General features: G+C 43.9%; 1 protein-coding gene across 35 annotated transcripts in view; it reads right to left on the bottom strand.

The window, feature by feature from the left end:
* The window catches only part of Snap91 (synaptosome associated protein 91), a 117,321-nt gene that overhangs the window by 74,637 nt on the left and 27,448 nt on the right, over positions 1-15,236 (bottom strand). For all 35 annotated transcript variants that reach the window (XR_013052844.1, XR_013052838.1, XR_013052850.1 and 32 more), the window contains exons 3-4: positions 1,210-1,352; positions 491-566 (exon numbers count right to left, since the gene is read on the bottom strand). Coding sequence is in view for 21 of the 35 variants with exons in the window: in XM_042281345.2 (XP_042137279.1) it covers positions 491-566; positions 1,210-1,352 (219 nt within the window). In the remaining 14 variants the exon portion in view is untranslated. The remainder of the gene's footprint in view (positions 1-490; positions 567-1,209; positions 1,353-15,236) is intronic.

Below are 15,236 nucleotides of genomic sequence, written 5' to 3'. Positions count from 1 at the left end.
CTGGTCATTCAATACGGTGATGATACTGTCCTGTACAGAAAGTCTTTTCTGATCTTTCTCCTTGGACTTGTGTTCACTGTTACAAATAATAGCCTGTTTCTTATGTAATGCACACAGCCATCTGGTATGGGTCTATCTAGTCTTACATGTATGTAATAAATAGCAAGCACATAGAATGAATTAACCAGAGGTAACAACTCAAGCTGCATTAACCTATAAAACATTTAAGAGGGGAATCTTTTTTCTTATTCATTGATGGACATTTTTAGTTCCCTCATCTCCTAAACTGTAAGACAGATTCACTCAAGGTTCACCTTTTAAAGTAAACACTCCAAGTGATAAAGTAAAATTAATATATATTTCATATGCTAAATTGTATACAATGAAATAATTAATCTGTTACTTTCATATTATGTTCTTAAGTGACCAATGAGACTATCTGTAACAATGACTTAGGATTAATGGCCACCCCCAGATTTTATTTTCTCACCATGGGATCCACTTTTATCCAGAAAGTTGCTGAGGTTGAATAGTGTATTTCTAGAGGCCAAATACTGAATAAATCTCTGAAAAACAAAAATTAGAATTAAATACCCATATTTTCACATCATACCTTTAAATAACTTCTGATGCTAAAGCGGTATTTACTTATGTTTACAATTTTTTATTGTGTTCACTTAGTTTCAAAGCATACCATGCTGGTCACTTTCTCTAAGGGAGAAATTGTTTTTAAAACTCCAGAGAAACAGTCATTGAATCATAATTAAATTTTGTGACCTTTTACTTCTGTATATGCCAGAAACAACGAAAATTCAATAGGCTTCACTAGAAATTGCATATAAAAGAAGTAATTTAATTTTATCAATATTTTTCAAAAGTAAACATTCCATTAAAGTGGTCTTCATTCGAAGACACAAAGGAGTACTTCCTGTAGGAAAATGGCCCTCCTGATCCTTCCTTTTAACATTTTCACCTGCTCATACATTCATAAAGCATATTATAGACTTAAATGCTTCTGTATCACTGAGATACAGGTCCAACTCAAAATACATTTCTAAAGATAGCTAAATCCAAGGTTGAAATTATACTCAGAATGAATGGGAAGCACATATTTCTTCTTTCCGTCATGAGTGAAAATTCAAGGGTCATAAATTACCATCATATTTCGCCACCCCCGCCTTTACCAAGAAACAGTCGTGTATGGGTTACCTCGTTTCCATGCACCATGAGATGGTGTGTGGTCACTAACGCTTTAAATACCACCACCCAGCTACTGTTCGTCGCTCGCTCAAAGAGGGTGTCGGCCATCTGAGGAATATTGACATTGGTCTCATTGGTAGCCTGGATCAAATCTATGAAAATATAAGATATCCAGTAACTATCACATATAAAATTCACCTCAAACTTTAAACATTTAAAGCTCATTATTTAGTAAAGCATGCATGACTTCAAAATTGTTTAGACAAGAGTTAATTAAAAAAAATTACACTGTGGCATTCTTACATATGAACTATTAAATATACATTTTAACCAGTATGTTTACTTATTCTTGAACTTTTTTTTCCAGTTGAATTCTCTTCTGTATTGCGCTGGTTAGCTTTTGGTCAGCTTGACACAAACTCAGGTCATCTGGGCAGAGAAAATCTCAATTGAGAAAATGGTTCCCTAAGACTGGCCTGTAGAAAAGTCTTTGGGAGCATTTTCTGATTAATGATTGATGTGGGAGGTCCCAGCCTACTGTGGGCAGCACCACCCCTGGGCAGGTAGTCCCGGGTTGTATAAAAGCAAACTGAGCAAGCAAGCCAGGGAGCAGCGCTCCCCGATAGCCTCTGCTCTAGCTTCTGACTCTAGGTTCCTGCCTGGAGTTCCTGCTCTGACATCCTTTCAGGATGCACTGTAACCTGCAAGCTGAAATAAACCCTTCCCTCTCTAAGTTGCTTTTGGTCATGGTGTTTGTAATGCAAAGCAAACGAGGCAAGTGTTCTTGTCTGATTCCTCCCCCCCCCCCATTTGCTGGTACAGATGGCATTTTTTTTAAATGACAAACACCAGGCAAGTTAAGCCTCCCACCACTTCAAGTATAATGTCTAATCTAATGCACTGTCTGGAGGAAAGAACAGAAATGTATGTTTGCAACATAGTATCTAAGGGTGTATTTCACTGGGATCTGAATTTTAAAGCATACTAACAAACATGCTGTCATGTAGCAGAAGCAAAGTAGCAAATGAGCAAAGGATCCCACTATATTCATCCATTACCTTCATCAATCTCCAAGAACACCAGACAGTGTTTGGTTCTGATCTGGCCGTAGATAGTAAGATACAAAAGCTGTGTAATACATTTCACTATCCACATCTAATCTGAACCACCCAACGGTTTTGATAGAGAGGGGAGTCTTAGGAGTTACATCTGGAAAGGACCAGGAAAGCTTTCTCGAAGGATAAGAATTACAATTAAAGAAAATATGGGGGTAAAATATGTTGACAGGATAGGGATGATGGCTGGCACTTCAAAAGTATGTGAACTAAGAAATAATTATACTTTGGTCTATTCATAATTCAAAACAATTGTTAATATCTCTAAGTTTAGAAGCCTAGAGCTTTTTTGGGTGATTTAAAAATAAATCTTACTTGTGAAATAGAGAAATGTTCAGCTTACTGATGTGAAAGAGTAGATTTTGAATGAAGATCAGGGTGGTTTGCTTCTCTCTGCGTTTGCATCAGTGAGTTTCCCAGGAACTAAGGTATCACTGGGTTGTCTGCTGTGTGTGCTCTGTGTGTGCATGTGTGTGTGTGTGTGTGTGTGTGTGTGTGTGTGTGCTGTGTGTCTGTGTGCATGCTGTGTGTTTGTGTATATATATCTGTGCCTATGTCTGGGCAGTGCACATGAGTGCAGGTTCCTGTGGAGGCGAAAGGTGTCAGATGCCTGAGAGCGGGAGTTACAGGTAGGTTGTGAGCCAACCAACATGGGTGACGGGAATCCAATTAGGGTCCTCGGCAAGAGCAGTATGTGCTCTTAACCACTGAGCCATCTCTCCAGTCTTGAGAAGAACTTCAAAGAAGATTTTTTTTTTTACTATTTTTAATTATGTGCTCATGAGTGTGTCATGAGTGTGGGTGCCCTCAGAGGCTAAAGATCTTCTTGGAGCTTGAGTTATGAGTAGTTGTGAGCCACCTGACATGGGTGCTGGGAAGTGAACTTAGGTCTTCTGGAAAGGCAGTATGCGCTCTTAACCTGTAAACCAGATCTGTGCCCTGAGAAGAGCCTTTTAAAGACACATCCAGCACAGATCTTTCAGAGTTGTACATCTCTGAAGAGCTGTGGTGGTGTGGGGGTTAAGTGTCTGAGGATAGATTGTGTTTGCTTCGGTTGAGTCGCATATGTCCCAGGAAGAGCCACATATAACCTCACTGAAGTGTTCCATTTCATCTCAGAGACAAGGAAGGAATAGGGCTTCTAGCAGGCAAATACAAGACAATTACGAACCACCACAGTAGTCTGTGCTACAAGTACTATCTCCAAGATACACGCAGGCACAGGATAAGGGGAACTCACCCTTGCATGGAAAGACAGGCTGAGAGGATACATGAGGAAGCTACAAAGCCCAGCCAGGATAAGGTGTGACAGAACTTAACTAATGAGAATGCAGGAAGGTTGGTGGGGAGATGAGAGCCGAAAGAAAAGGCAGACAAGACAGACTTGCAGGTAGAGGGACAGACATTAGATGGAAAGAGAATAGACTCTCAGGCAATTTCAGATCTCACCCTGGGGACCAGTAAACTATTTATTGAGAATGGAGGAAAGCTGTTTTGGAGGGATATATAAGCTATTTTAGCGATAACCTTGAAAGAGCCATTGGACAGTCATTGGGCATCTATGTTGAAATGTGTGGTGGGGACCTGAAGCAGACTCTATGTTAAGTTTAGACATTTGGCCTAGTTATAAATTGGGAGTCACTGGTAGACTGAAACTACAGTAGAGCTGAAACTACAAATAGAAGATGTAACTCACAGAACATGCAAAAGAAGGAAAATTAAACATGTAAATAAGGATCAAATCAAAGACATCTCAGACTATTATTTAATATCTTCAAAAAGTTCCAGAAACAGTTAGGGGTCATCAGGGTCAAACACTACACAGAGTCCTATTTAGCTGAACCACCCGGAAGACTGTAAGGATGACAGACGGGCCACCATGCTTGTCAATGCTGTCAAACTCAGGCTCACTTGAGGAAAAACGGAAAGGAAAGGGCCAAGGAAGAAACTTTTTATTACTAGGAAAAAAACAAAACAAAATAGGAACTAGCAGGCTGAGGCCAAATAGAAAAATCCAGAAAGAGATGACATTGATAATACAGAGTACACATGGCTGAGAAACTGACACCCTCTGAAACCAGGAGCAGAAATCCCTCTGTCCTCTCTTAGGTTGTTTCTGCTATGTATTCTGTCAGTGACACGGAAGTAATCCATGTCACCTTGAGGGTTACTGCCATGTTGCACAGGCTGGCCTCTTACTTTTTGACTCAAGGGATTCTCCTGCTTCTGCTTCCTAGTAGCCAGAACACAGGTGTGTACCACTTCACCTGGCTGTATGCTCATCTTTCCACTTACTGGGTCAGGTTGGCAAACTACAGCTTACTGGGAAAATCTGGCCTGTTCCCTGTTTTTGTGAATCTTTGTTGGGACGTAGCCATCCGGGTGTTATCTCAGGCTGAGTTCACTCTACCGTGACACAGGCCAATGAATGGTCAGGACACTCAATTCAGTGGTCCTCAGCCTAAAGCATTCACTCCCTGGCCCTGTGTAGGAAACATGTGGTGACCTATATCTTCACGTGGGAAGCATGTGTGAAGTGTTAGTCTTGCAGAACAATGGTTGCCTTGAGGAAAATCAGCTGTGTGATTGAAGTGTTTCTCTCTGAACCACTAATTTAAACGAAGCTTAAAAGACTTCAGACTACAATGACCAGACTCCCTACTCAGTAGTAGTTACTATCACAAAATAAGAAAAAGTGGGGCCAGTGAGATGGCTCAGTGTTATGTAAAGATGCTTGCTACCAAGCCTGACAACTGAGTTTGATCACTGAGACCCACATGACTCCTGCAAATTGTCCTCTGACCTCCAAAAGTGCCCGGTGGCATGTACATGCCCATACACAACACAAACATGCACACACATTGCACATGCACACATATGAGAGAGAAAGAGAAAGACAGAGATAGGGAGAGAGAGAGAGATAGGGAGGGAGGGGGAGAGAGAGGGAGAGAGAGAGAGAGAGAGAGAGAGAGAGAGAGAGAGAGAGAGAGAGAGAGAGAGAGAATACAGAAAATATATGTTCTTGGTATTTATTTTAACTTGGAAAATAATATTTTCTCTAAAAAATGTGTTACATGTCAATAAGTTTATTAATAAAGAGGACTACTTTGTAACTTTCTCAAGTTTAAGTTCCTTCCTTCCTTCCTTCCTTCTTTCCTTCCTTCCTTCCTTCCTTCCTTCCTTCCTTTCTCTTTTTTGAAACAGAATCTCTCTTACTAAGTAGACCTATCTGGCTTAGAATTTGCTATAAAGACCAAGCTGGCCTCAACTCAGAGAGATTCCTTTGCCTCTGCCTCCCAAGAGCTGGGGTTAAAGGTGTATGCTACCACATCCATTTTTAAAGGCTGGGCATGGTGGTATACACCTTTAATCTCAGCACTTGGAAGGCAGAAGCAGGTGGATCTCTGTGACTTCAAGGCCAGCCTGGTCTACAGAGTGAGTTCCAGGACAGCCAGGGCTGTTAGTCAGAGAAACCAAGTCTTTGAAAAGAAAAAGAAAAAAAAAACCACCTATTTTGAGTTCATCAATAATTTAAGAGCTAAAGGCATCCCAAAGCCAGTCTATGACTGGGATGTTTCATTCCTAGAATCACTTGGCTGTCAAAGACCTTATTTTAAAATGCCTTTAAGTGGTAACCATGCCAATCTGTGCTCTCATTTGTAGACTATATATGTTTCCACTCTATTACCTCATTAAATAGTTTCTGTTTAAATAATTTCAAAAAAAATAAGAAAAATCAAGGAATAGCAACAAACCTGCAGAAAAGTTATTGAAGACTAAGTACTCTTTATGTTGTTTTAAGTTTCCAGAATTCAATTTTAATGAAAATTGAACTTTGAAAAATATGACTGGTATTCTTTCTGTTAGTTTGAATACAGCTTTACTGACAAGGAGAGTTGACCTAAAAGCTGCATACATTCAAAGTACACTATTTGACAAGCTTTGAGAAACACCCATTCATAAAACTCTCAGTAAAATCAAGATGTGGCTTGCATCCATTCTAAAATTCTCCTTTCTCCTCCTCTTCCTCCCCTGCTGTCCCCTCGGCAATTTCAGCCTGCTTTCAGGCAATGAAAATGCATCTGCACTTTATAAATTTTATATAAGAGAGGCAAAGCCATTTCCTCAGGGACAGTCTGGGTTCTTTTCATCCAAGTAATTACGCTGAGATTAATCCATGTTGCTACATGTACAAACAGTCTCTGTCACTGCTGAGTGGTTCATTAGACATACCACAAGCACTTCTTATGTGTTTACCATTTTCTCAGTTATCTGTGTTTGGCATTACACTTGAAGCTGCTGTGAGCCTCTCTATATAATTGTGTGTATGTGTAAGTGGGCATATAGTTTCATTTCCTTTGGGCAATTACTTGGGAATAGACGGATTGGGTCATTTTCTGATATTTAACTTTAGGAAATTACTTCAAAAAGAAATTGTTATCAGGGCTTAATTCCCACTGGTGGTGAATGAGTGTTCCATCCTGGGACTTCCCTGCCAAAGCTTGAGATAGTCTTTTTTAATACACCCTCCTACTACTACTACTTAACGGCTATGCTATATCTCATGGTGGATTTTGTTTGCATTTCCATAATAACGAGTGGTTTTACTTCATGTTTTTAAGTTCTTCAGTTGCTTCAGGCAATAGAGTAAATACAAACCCTCCTCATTACTCTATCTTTTGTGGTTATTTTCAACAATTGAAAATTTGTCATAGGAAATATCTTTGAAGTAAATAACTTATCAGCAAGAGGGTGAAAGAAATAGAAATAAGTGAGAAAACTCTCACTCCTTAAACAATTATTCTCTGAAGTAATAAAATAGCAGCAAGCTTGAACTGTTTTCAGATTCATGGTTACTTTTTGCCCCAGGTCTTTATGACACTGACAGCCACTTGAGCCATATGCAGGGATCATGACAGGTCCCGTTACTCCTTGCTTGGAGTGTCCTATAATCTCTGCTCTGGATTACCTCCAGTGGGAGTAGATGTATTTGTGGGAAATTAACTGCCCATGGCTCCTCTTCTGACCAGAGCCTCCCTGGAGCCTCCCACTGTCCACTAAATGAGCCCCAAACATTCCAAGGATGAATCTCCTACCGTATACTTACACCCCAGGCCTTTACTTACGCTTGCACTGTAAGTATAGGGTTTGTATGTTATACTTTACCTTGAGAACACAGCCTTTCATTAGAAGGCTCAGCTACCTTGCTAGTCTTTTCTATGCCAAAAATTGCATTCCATCAAAATTATTATGAGACTGTTTCATGTTGTTCTTACCGCCTAGAGTGTCCCTGTCATCCCTGAACTGGGAGTTTCATCTGGGATCAATCTTAAATAGTCTACCCAATGAAGTTCTGACCTTGACCTCAAGGGACAGAGAGCCTTTGGTCTTGTCTCATACAGTGTAAGGCAAAGGACACTGGGCTTGGGGCTATCTAGTTTCTAGGTTGGCTTTGCTACTTACGGACAAGCTAATGTGATGCTTGTGTAAATCTAGTTTTGTACCTAGCCACAGGGATAATATTAACTACTTTACAAGACAGACACTGTCATTTATGCTAATCACCACCTTAACACACCTTGACTGCAGTCCATATTACACAGAATTATAATTGTTACTTCACATGTCTCTCTTCCATTGAGATCCATGTCCAACATGAAGGAATGAAGTCCTGCCCTGGAGATCTAATACCTAACATTGGCTGTGATATAGAAAAGAAGGTTATCTGAGATGGCTATATTCTGTCCCAATCAAAACAATTTTAGGCAGGCACTGTGCACACCTGTTATCACAGCACTCAGGATCTAAGGAAGGAGGGTGGCCAGTTCAACATGAGTCTAAGTTATAGGGAAAGACTGCCTCAAATAGTACTTCTACTAGTAATTGCTATTTTTATACAAAGATTAGTGGTAGGTAGTACAGGCTGGTTTCTTTCACTAGCTCTTACTAGATGAAAGAGAATCCACACAGAATGACTTACTCTCTACTTCATTTTTATATACACATCAATGAGCCTAAATTTAGAAAGATGTCTTCTATTCCATTTAAAAATCTTAAAGGTTTGCCGGGCAGTGGTTGCACACGCCTCTATCCCAGCACTTGGGAGGCAGAGGCAGGTGGATCTTTGAGTTTGAGGCCAGCCTGGTCTGCAGAGTGAGTTCCGGGACAGCCAGGGCTACACAGAGGAACCCTGTCTCGAACCTCCCACCCTCCAGAATGAGATAAAACCTCAAGGGGCTGGTGAGACAGCTCAGCAGGGAAAGGCACCTGCCACCAAGCCTGGGGACCTGAGTTTCATCCCTGGAGCCACATGGTAGAGGGAGAGAACTGACTCCTTCAGGTTGTCCTGTGACCTCCACACATGCATGTTGGCATATATGCCCCTCCCCAAGACACAGACACATTCACACTAAACAAACAAACAAAAAAACAAATAAAAGCACAAAAAAATCTCTATATTTGATTTTTTGTCAAGCCTCATGAGGATAAATTTCCTTTCACTGAATGTTAGAACGGTGAACAAGGATTGGTCATTCTTCATGACACAATCTAAAGTTAACTTAAATTTATGACTGAGAAGTGACACTGTTGCAGGATATTTAACTATGCAAAGATGTAGTGAGTGCATTCATTTATGTTGTGGAGTAGTTAACTATGCAAAGATGTAGTGCATTCGTTTATGTTGTGGAGCATTTGACTATGTAAAGATGTGTTGCTGTTTTACCTAGCCTGCCTAAGGCACCTGATTGGTCTAATAAAAAGCTGAACAGCCAATAGCAAGGGAGGAAGTATAGGCGGGGCTTCTGGGCAGCAGAGGGAGGGGAGAGCAGCAGAGGGAGGGAGGGCAGCAGAGGGAGGGGAGGGCAGCAGAGGGAGGGGAGGGGAGAGCAGCAGAGGGAGGAGAGGGGAGGGCAGCAGAGGGAGGAGAGGGGGGGCAGCAGAGGGAGGGGAGGGCAGCAGAGGGAGGGGAGGGGAGGGCAGCAGAGGGAGGGGAGGGCAGCAGAGGGAGGGGAGGGGAGGGAAGCAGAGGGAGGGGAGGGGAGGGCAGCAGAGGGAGGGGAGGGGAGGGCAGCAGAGGGAGGAGAGGGGAGGGCAGCAGAGGGAGGGGAGGGGAGGGCAGCAGAGGGAGGGGAGGGGAGGGCAGCAGAGGGAGGGGAGGGGAGGGCAGCAGAGGGAGGGGAGGGGAGGGCAGCAGAGGGAGGGGAGGGGAGGGCAGCAGAGGGAGGGGAGGGGAGGGCAGCAGAGGGAGGGGAGGGGAGGGCAGCAGAGGGAGGGGAGGGGAGGGCAGCAGAGGGAGGGGAGAGCAGCAGAGGGAGGAGAGGGGAGGGCAGCAGAGGGAGGGGAGGGGAGGGCAGCAGAGGGAGGGGAGGGGAGGGCAGCAGAGGGAGGGAAGGGCAGCAGAGGGAGGGGAGGGGAGGGCAGCAGAGGGAAGGGAGGGGAGGGCAGCAGAGGGAGGGGAGGGAAGCAGAGGGAGGGGAGGGGAGGGCAGCAGAGGGAGGGGAGGGGAGGGCAGCAGAGGGAGGGGAGGGCAGCAGAGGGAGGGGAGGGGAGGGCAGCAGAGGGAGGGGAGGGCAGCAGAGGGAGGGGAGGGCTCCAGAGGGAGGGGAGGGGAGGGCAGCAGAGGGAGGGGAGGGCAGCAGAGGAAGGGGAGGGCAGCAGAGGGAGGGGAGCGCAGCAGAGGGAGGGGTGGGGAGGGCAGCAGAGGGAGCGGCACAAGAGCAAGAGTGGCTGAAGCTGCAGGAGAGGAACCCATAGGGCAAGAAACAGGAAAAGAGGCGCTTCTGAACTACGGAGCTAGGAGAACGTTGGTCAACCTGACAGCAGAATGACTTAGCAGCAGGACTGAACAGCAGATACAGTTCTGCAATTTCTTCTTTACACAGAGAGGTGTAAAAGTTTATACAATGTCTTGCCTACTTGATTCAATATAACTAAGTTTGTTTGTGTTTTCACATTGCTACATGTGATTTTTATTTAATGTGCCAGTCTCTAAAACTTTAGCTTTCTTTCATCTTAAAGAAAAGTGCACATACTTTCACCTTTTGTAAAAGTATCCACTACAAAAATTTCTCTTAATGCTATTTGTTCTCTGCTGGACTGTTGGTAGGTTCATGAGAAAGAGGTCTAACATGCTTAGTTTTTGAGTGGAGATTTGGAGAAGCTTAACTCCTCTCTGTTCATTTAGAAACTGTGACAGGGGCTGGAGAGATGGCTCAGAGGTTAAGAGCACTGGCTGCTCCTCTAGAGGTCCTGAGTGCAATTCCCAGCAACCACGTGGTGGCTCACAGCCATCTACAGTGAGATGTGGTGCCCTCTTCTGGTGTGCAGGCATACATACAGGCAGAACACTGTGTACATAGTAAACAAATAAACCTTACAGAAAAAGAAAAGAAACTGTATGACATGGAGCACAGTCATCACTGAGCACACATTTCCTTGTTACAATAATGGGACTAATCACAGCAGCCAGCTGCAGCTGTTTAATTAAACTGGGAAGGGTGAGTGCTGAGCACAGAGCCTGATGAACTATAAAGAAGACGTCTGTCTGTCTGATGCACAATTACAAATTGGTTCACCCTTTGGACACCTATATAAAAGAGCACTTGACAGACTTTTAACCAATTAAACTAGTTCAATTACTTAATTGCTTAACAAATATTTTTTTTTGAATGCATACTATGTGCTTTGACTTACTAGCAGTCAGACACAGAGCAGTGTAATGGAGGCCCCTGGCTGGCTTCACAGAACTCACATTCAAATGGAGAATACAGACAGACATAGGCAGTGTGACGGAAAATAAGGGATGGATGGCTAGAAACATAGGCAGATTTAGACAGATGGTACTGTTCAAAGGCGGTGATCAAGAAAGGCCTCCCCAATGAAATGATGTTCAAAAGGATCTAGATGCAGTGAAAAAAGCCAGGCATTTGGTGATCTTGGGAAGGAATGTTCCAGGCAAAAGAAACAGCAGATGTAAAGGCCCTGTGGGTCCAGATGAGCTGACAGGCTCAAGACTAAACAAGCTAGCCCCTGTGGACAGAGAACAGCGACCATGGTCAAGAGAGGCAATAAAAACTGACCAGGCTCTTGATAACACAGGGAAGACCTGACACTTTATTCTGAGCATTTGGGGGAAGGTTCAAGGTGCTTTTTGACCAGGGAGGTGACATGTTCCAGCCTACATTTTGAAGACTCACTGCAGCAAGTCTATCATGCACAGGCTGGGTGAAGGAAGTAGACCCACAGAGACAGGCAGAGTTGAGGTGAGAGGCGAGGGTGAGCTTGTCTCCATTTGCAGACATTTCACAGGGTGAGTCAAGATAAGCCTGTGGATTTGATTGTGGTGGAGGGAGAGGCCAAGATCCACAAAGGAATGGAGAAAGACGAGGTCACAGTGCCGGGGTAGTGAGATAAACTGTCTCGTGTGCTCTCTGGGGAAAAGGGCAGAGAAGCAATGTGGTGCCAGCACGGAGCTCCTGTTTCTCTTTCCACCCACTTCCTCTGACTGTACTGCTCTCTCTCTGACCTCACTCCCAGCCTCAGTGCTGTAGCTGCATCTGAAGACTCATCGACCGTCAACAGAGCACACAGGTAAGTTGTGGTGATATTTTATCTGTATCTCCCGATAAAGTTTATCTGAAGATCAGAGGAAACAGCCAGCCACCACAGTGAACATAGAGGTCAGGCAATGGTAGCATATGCCTTTAATCCTATCACTCGGAAGGCAGAGATCTGCCTGGATCTCTGTGAGTTCAAGGCCACTCTGGGAACAGAGCCAGGCATGGTGGTACATACCTTTAATCCCAGCACTAACAATAAAAGTCTGAGGGTCTCTACAGACAGACAGGAAGTGACAGAGCTGGGCAGGAAGAAGAAGTGATGTAGCTGGGTGGAGAGAGGAAATGAGTTGGCAAAACAGAAAGGCATATAGGTGTGGGAATACAGGAAGTAGGTCTCTTTGGAAGCCACGGAGTTAGTGAGGTGAGGTTAGTTGTAGGCTTTTCCTATTCCTCTGATTTCTCAGGTTTTAACCTCAATATCTGGCTCCAGGTTTTTTATTAATAAGACCGTTTAGCAATTCGTCTATAGTAAGTCTTCAGTAGAGTGGTTCCGTTTGAAGGACCAGCAATAATTGTCCCCTAAAGTGAGCATGGTCCAGACCCAGGTAGGCATTAGGAGCTTCTCAAAGTTAACACGATGAATTACCAGCCAAGTGTAATAGGGAACACGCTGTTCAGGATGCCTCTTGCATGCAGTTCCCAGACATAAGACTGCAGACAGCCAACAAGAGTGCCCAACTGCTTGTGTAACTCCAGGACTACATACATACATACCAGGGTTACCTTAGAGTGACAGGGAGTCAGGGCGGGGGAGGGGATGCCTAGGTGTCAAATACCATCAATGCCCAGGGGTCGGGAAAGTTCTATAAAACAAATATTTGTAAGTTTAACTTTCTGTTATTTAGGATTTGAACACAGCTACTTGTGTCACTAATAATGTAACCCTAAGCAAGTCACTGGGTTTCTTTACCCTCAAGTCATCACCTGTGGGGTGGAAATGATCAGGACATAGGCCTACCCTCTTCTGGGTTTTTTCTTACTTGTCATAGAATTTTAAGAACTCTGTTTTTGGCTAACACTTGGTAACAGTGTAATTTCTAAGGACAAGCAAAAAAAAGTAGGCAGTACTGTGGATGAAGGAGATGGCCGAGCAAGCGGGACACCTTTGTTCGGAACAATCTAGACTCACAGGCCAGTCTCGAGATGGCAGGAGGGCTGGAAAGATGGCCACTGCTAATGTGGTTGCTGGGGAGATTCTAGAAGATACTGTAGCTTCGGTTTCTGATTTCCTGTTAGTGTCACATGATCACCTAGGAATGTCTAGTCCTCACGCGTGTCAGGTAAATTAACACAAGTCCTACTTACATGGCAGCCACAGGAGTTGTGTGTCATGGAAACTTGGGAGAAACATATGCTTTTTTTTTTTTTTTTTAATCCAAGGTGTGTGTGTGTGTGGGGGGGGTGCTACCTATAAATTATCACACGAACAGTATTTTAGGGACCTTCTTTCAGGGAATAAATTGTCCCGGTGACAAATTTACCATATCCTAGCACTGAGCAGCCTGTGTGTCCCTCATGCTCTAGTCCCAGCCCATCACTTCCTACACCATTCTCAGAGCAGAGCCAACTCCTCAGCTCTTTCTGCTCAGTCCTTCCTCGCAGAGAGCCCTTGGGGCCCGAAGGAAAAGCGCTGCTGTGTACATTGGACTCCAACAGCAGACACCCGGCATGGGTTCTCAGTTCCAGTCAGGATTCCCACCCACATGTGTGAAACTTATCCTTCCTAAAATTAAACAGTAGTTAGAAACAGCAACTACAGCCACAGCATCTGGGATTCTCTCTCCATCCTCTCGGATCAAGATGGCACCTGAATACGTTGCCATTTTTCACACCAAGAGTAAAAATCACCCACCCACGCCCTCCACTCTTCCCCTTCCCCTAGGCAAAGGCTCTCAAAGGTCTGCAGGACCTCACCTCTGGTCTTACTCAAGCCCCACTGCATCTATCCCTTACAGCCTCTTCTTCCCTTCTAGGGAAGCAATCCTCTATTTACTTCCTGGAATATCACAGACATAACCTTAGTTCTTAATAGACTGCTATTGTCTACTGAAGGATTCCAGTAAAGAGAGAAACAGATTATCTAGATGAAGGACAAAAATATTGTAGTATCTTCCCTATGAATGCTGTATTTCTTGGGCAAAAGGAAAAACAAGGAAAGGAAAAACTGGAAAGGGATTTCATAGTTCTTTAGAAACACTGAAGAGAGCTCTATTTGGCCATGGCAGCACAAGCCTACAGTCTCAGCCACAAAGGAGGTAGCAGGATCACAAGTTCAGGGACAGCTTGCCTGTCTTAAAAACGAAAAGTCATAAAAAGGCCAGGGAAACAGTTTAGATGTATAAAACGTGTCTAAAATACACAAGGCCTTAGGTTCAACCCCCCAGTTTTGGAAAGAAGGAGGGGAAAAGGTAAAATGCTTTGGAGAGTTAAGATCATTTGTAGATGAACCAATGTGGGAGAGTAAATAGTGGTCAGAAATGCAGAGATCATATATAACCAGGAGCCATTCCCTAAGGCCCCCTTACCAGGCTCTGAGAACCCACATCAGCCAAACCTCTACTCTCTCCTCTCCAACAGACAGAAACACAAATCAAGTTCCTAGTTCCACTACAGCTTGGGAGATTATGGAGGGTCTTTCTGGTGTTTCCCAATGGAATGCTGAATTCTCAATCTCAAGGCAAGGCAGCAATGGTCAGTTTCTTAAATCCTCTATGTACTTTGGTACAATTATGATTAACACAGACTCAGGCAAGATAACTAGAGATGCTGGCTAGTTTCTGTCAACTTGGCACAAACTAAAGTCACCTAGGAAGAAAGAACCTCAAGGGAGAAATGGCTTATGTAAGATTGGCCCTTTGGACACGTGGGGGACATTTTCTTGGTTAACAACTGATGTGGGAGGGCCCAGCCTTCTGTGGTGATATCATTCCTAAGCAGGTTGTCCTAGGTTGCATAAGAAAGCAAGTCAGTAAGCAGTGTCCCTCCATGGTTCCTGCTTCAGTTCCTGTCTCTGGTTCCTGCCTTGGCGTCCCTCCATGATGCACTGTAAAATACAAGATGGATAAACCCTTTCCTCCCTAAGTTGGTTTTGGTGATGTTTTATCACAACAACAGAGAAGCAAACTAAGATACTACAGAATTTAGATATTAATCAGAACAATGCTAGACAGTTTCAATCACAGAAGGACCCGGGCTCCTAAATTACTGCTTCTGTCTAGACAGCCCATCTTTGCCACCACTACAGGGCCCTGTTTCTCATGAGGCCAGATTCATACCCCAGTGACATAAATGACCATTCCTC

Source organism: Peromyscus maniculatus, chromosome 7, assembly GCF_049852395.1.
Source record: "Peromyscus maniculatus bairdii isolate BWxNUB_F1_BW_parent chromosome 7, HU_Pman_BW_mat_3.1, whole genome shotgun sequence".
In the NCBI taxonomy this organism is placed as follows: domain Eukaryota; kingdom Metazoa; phylum Chordata; class Mammalia; order Rodentia; family Cricetidae; genus Peromyscus; species Peromyscus maniculatus.
Note: the sequence above shows the minus strand (reverse complement) of the source record. Positions and strands in the feature narration are given on the sequence as shown.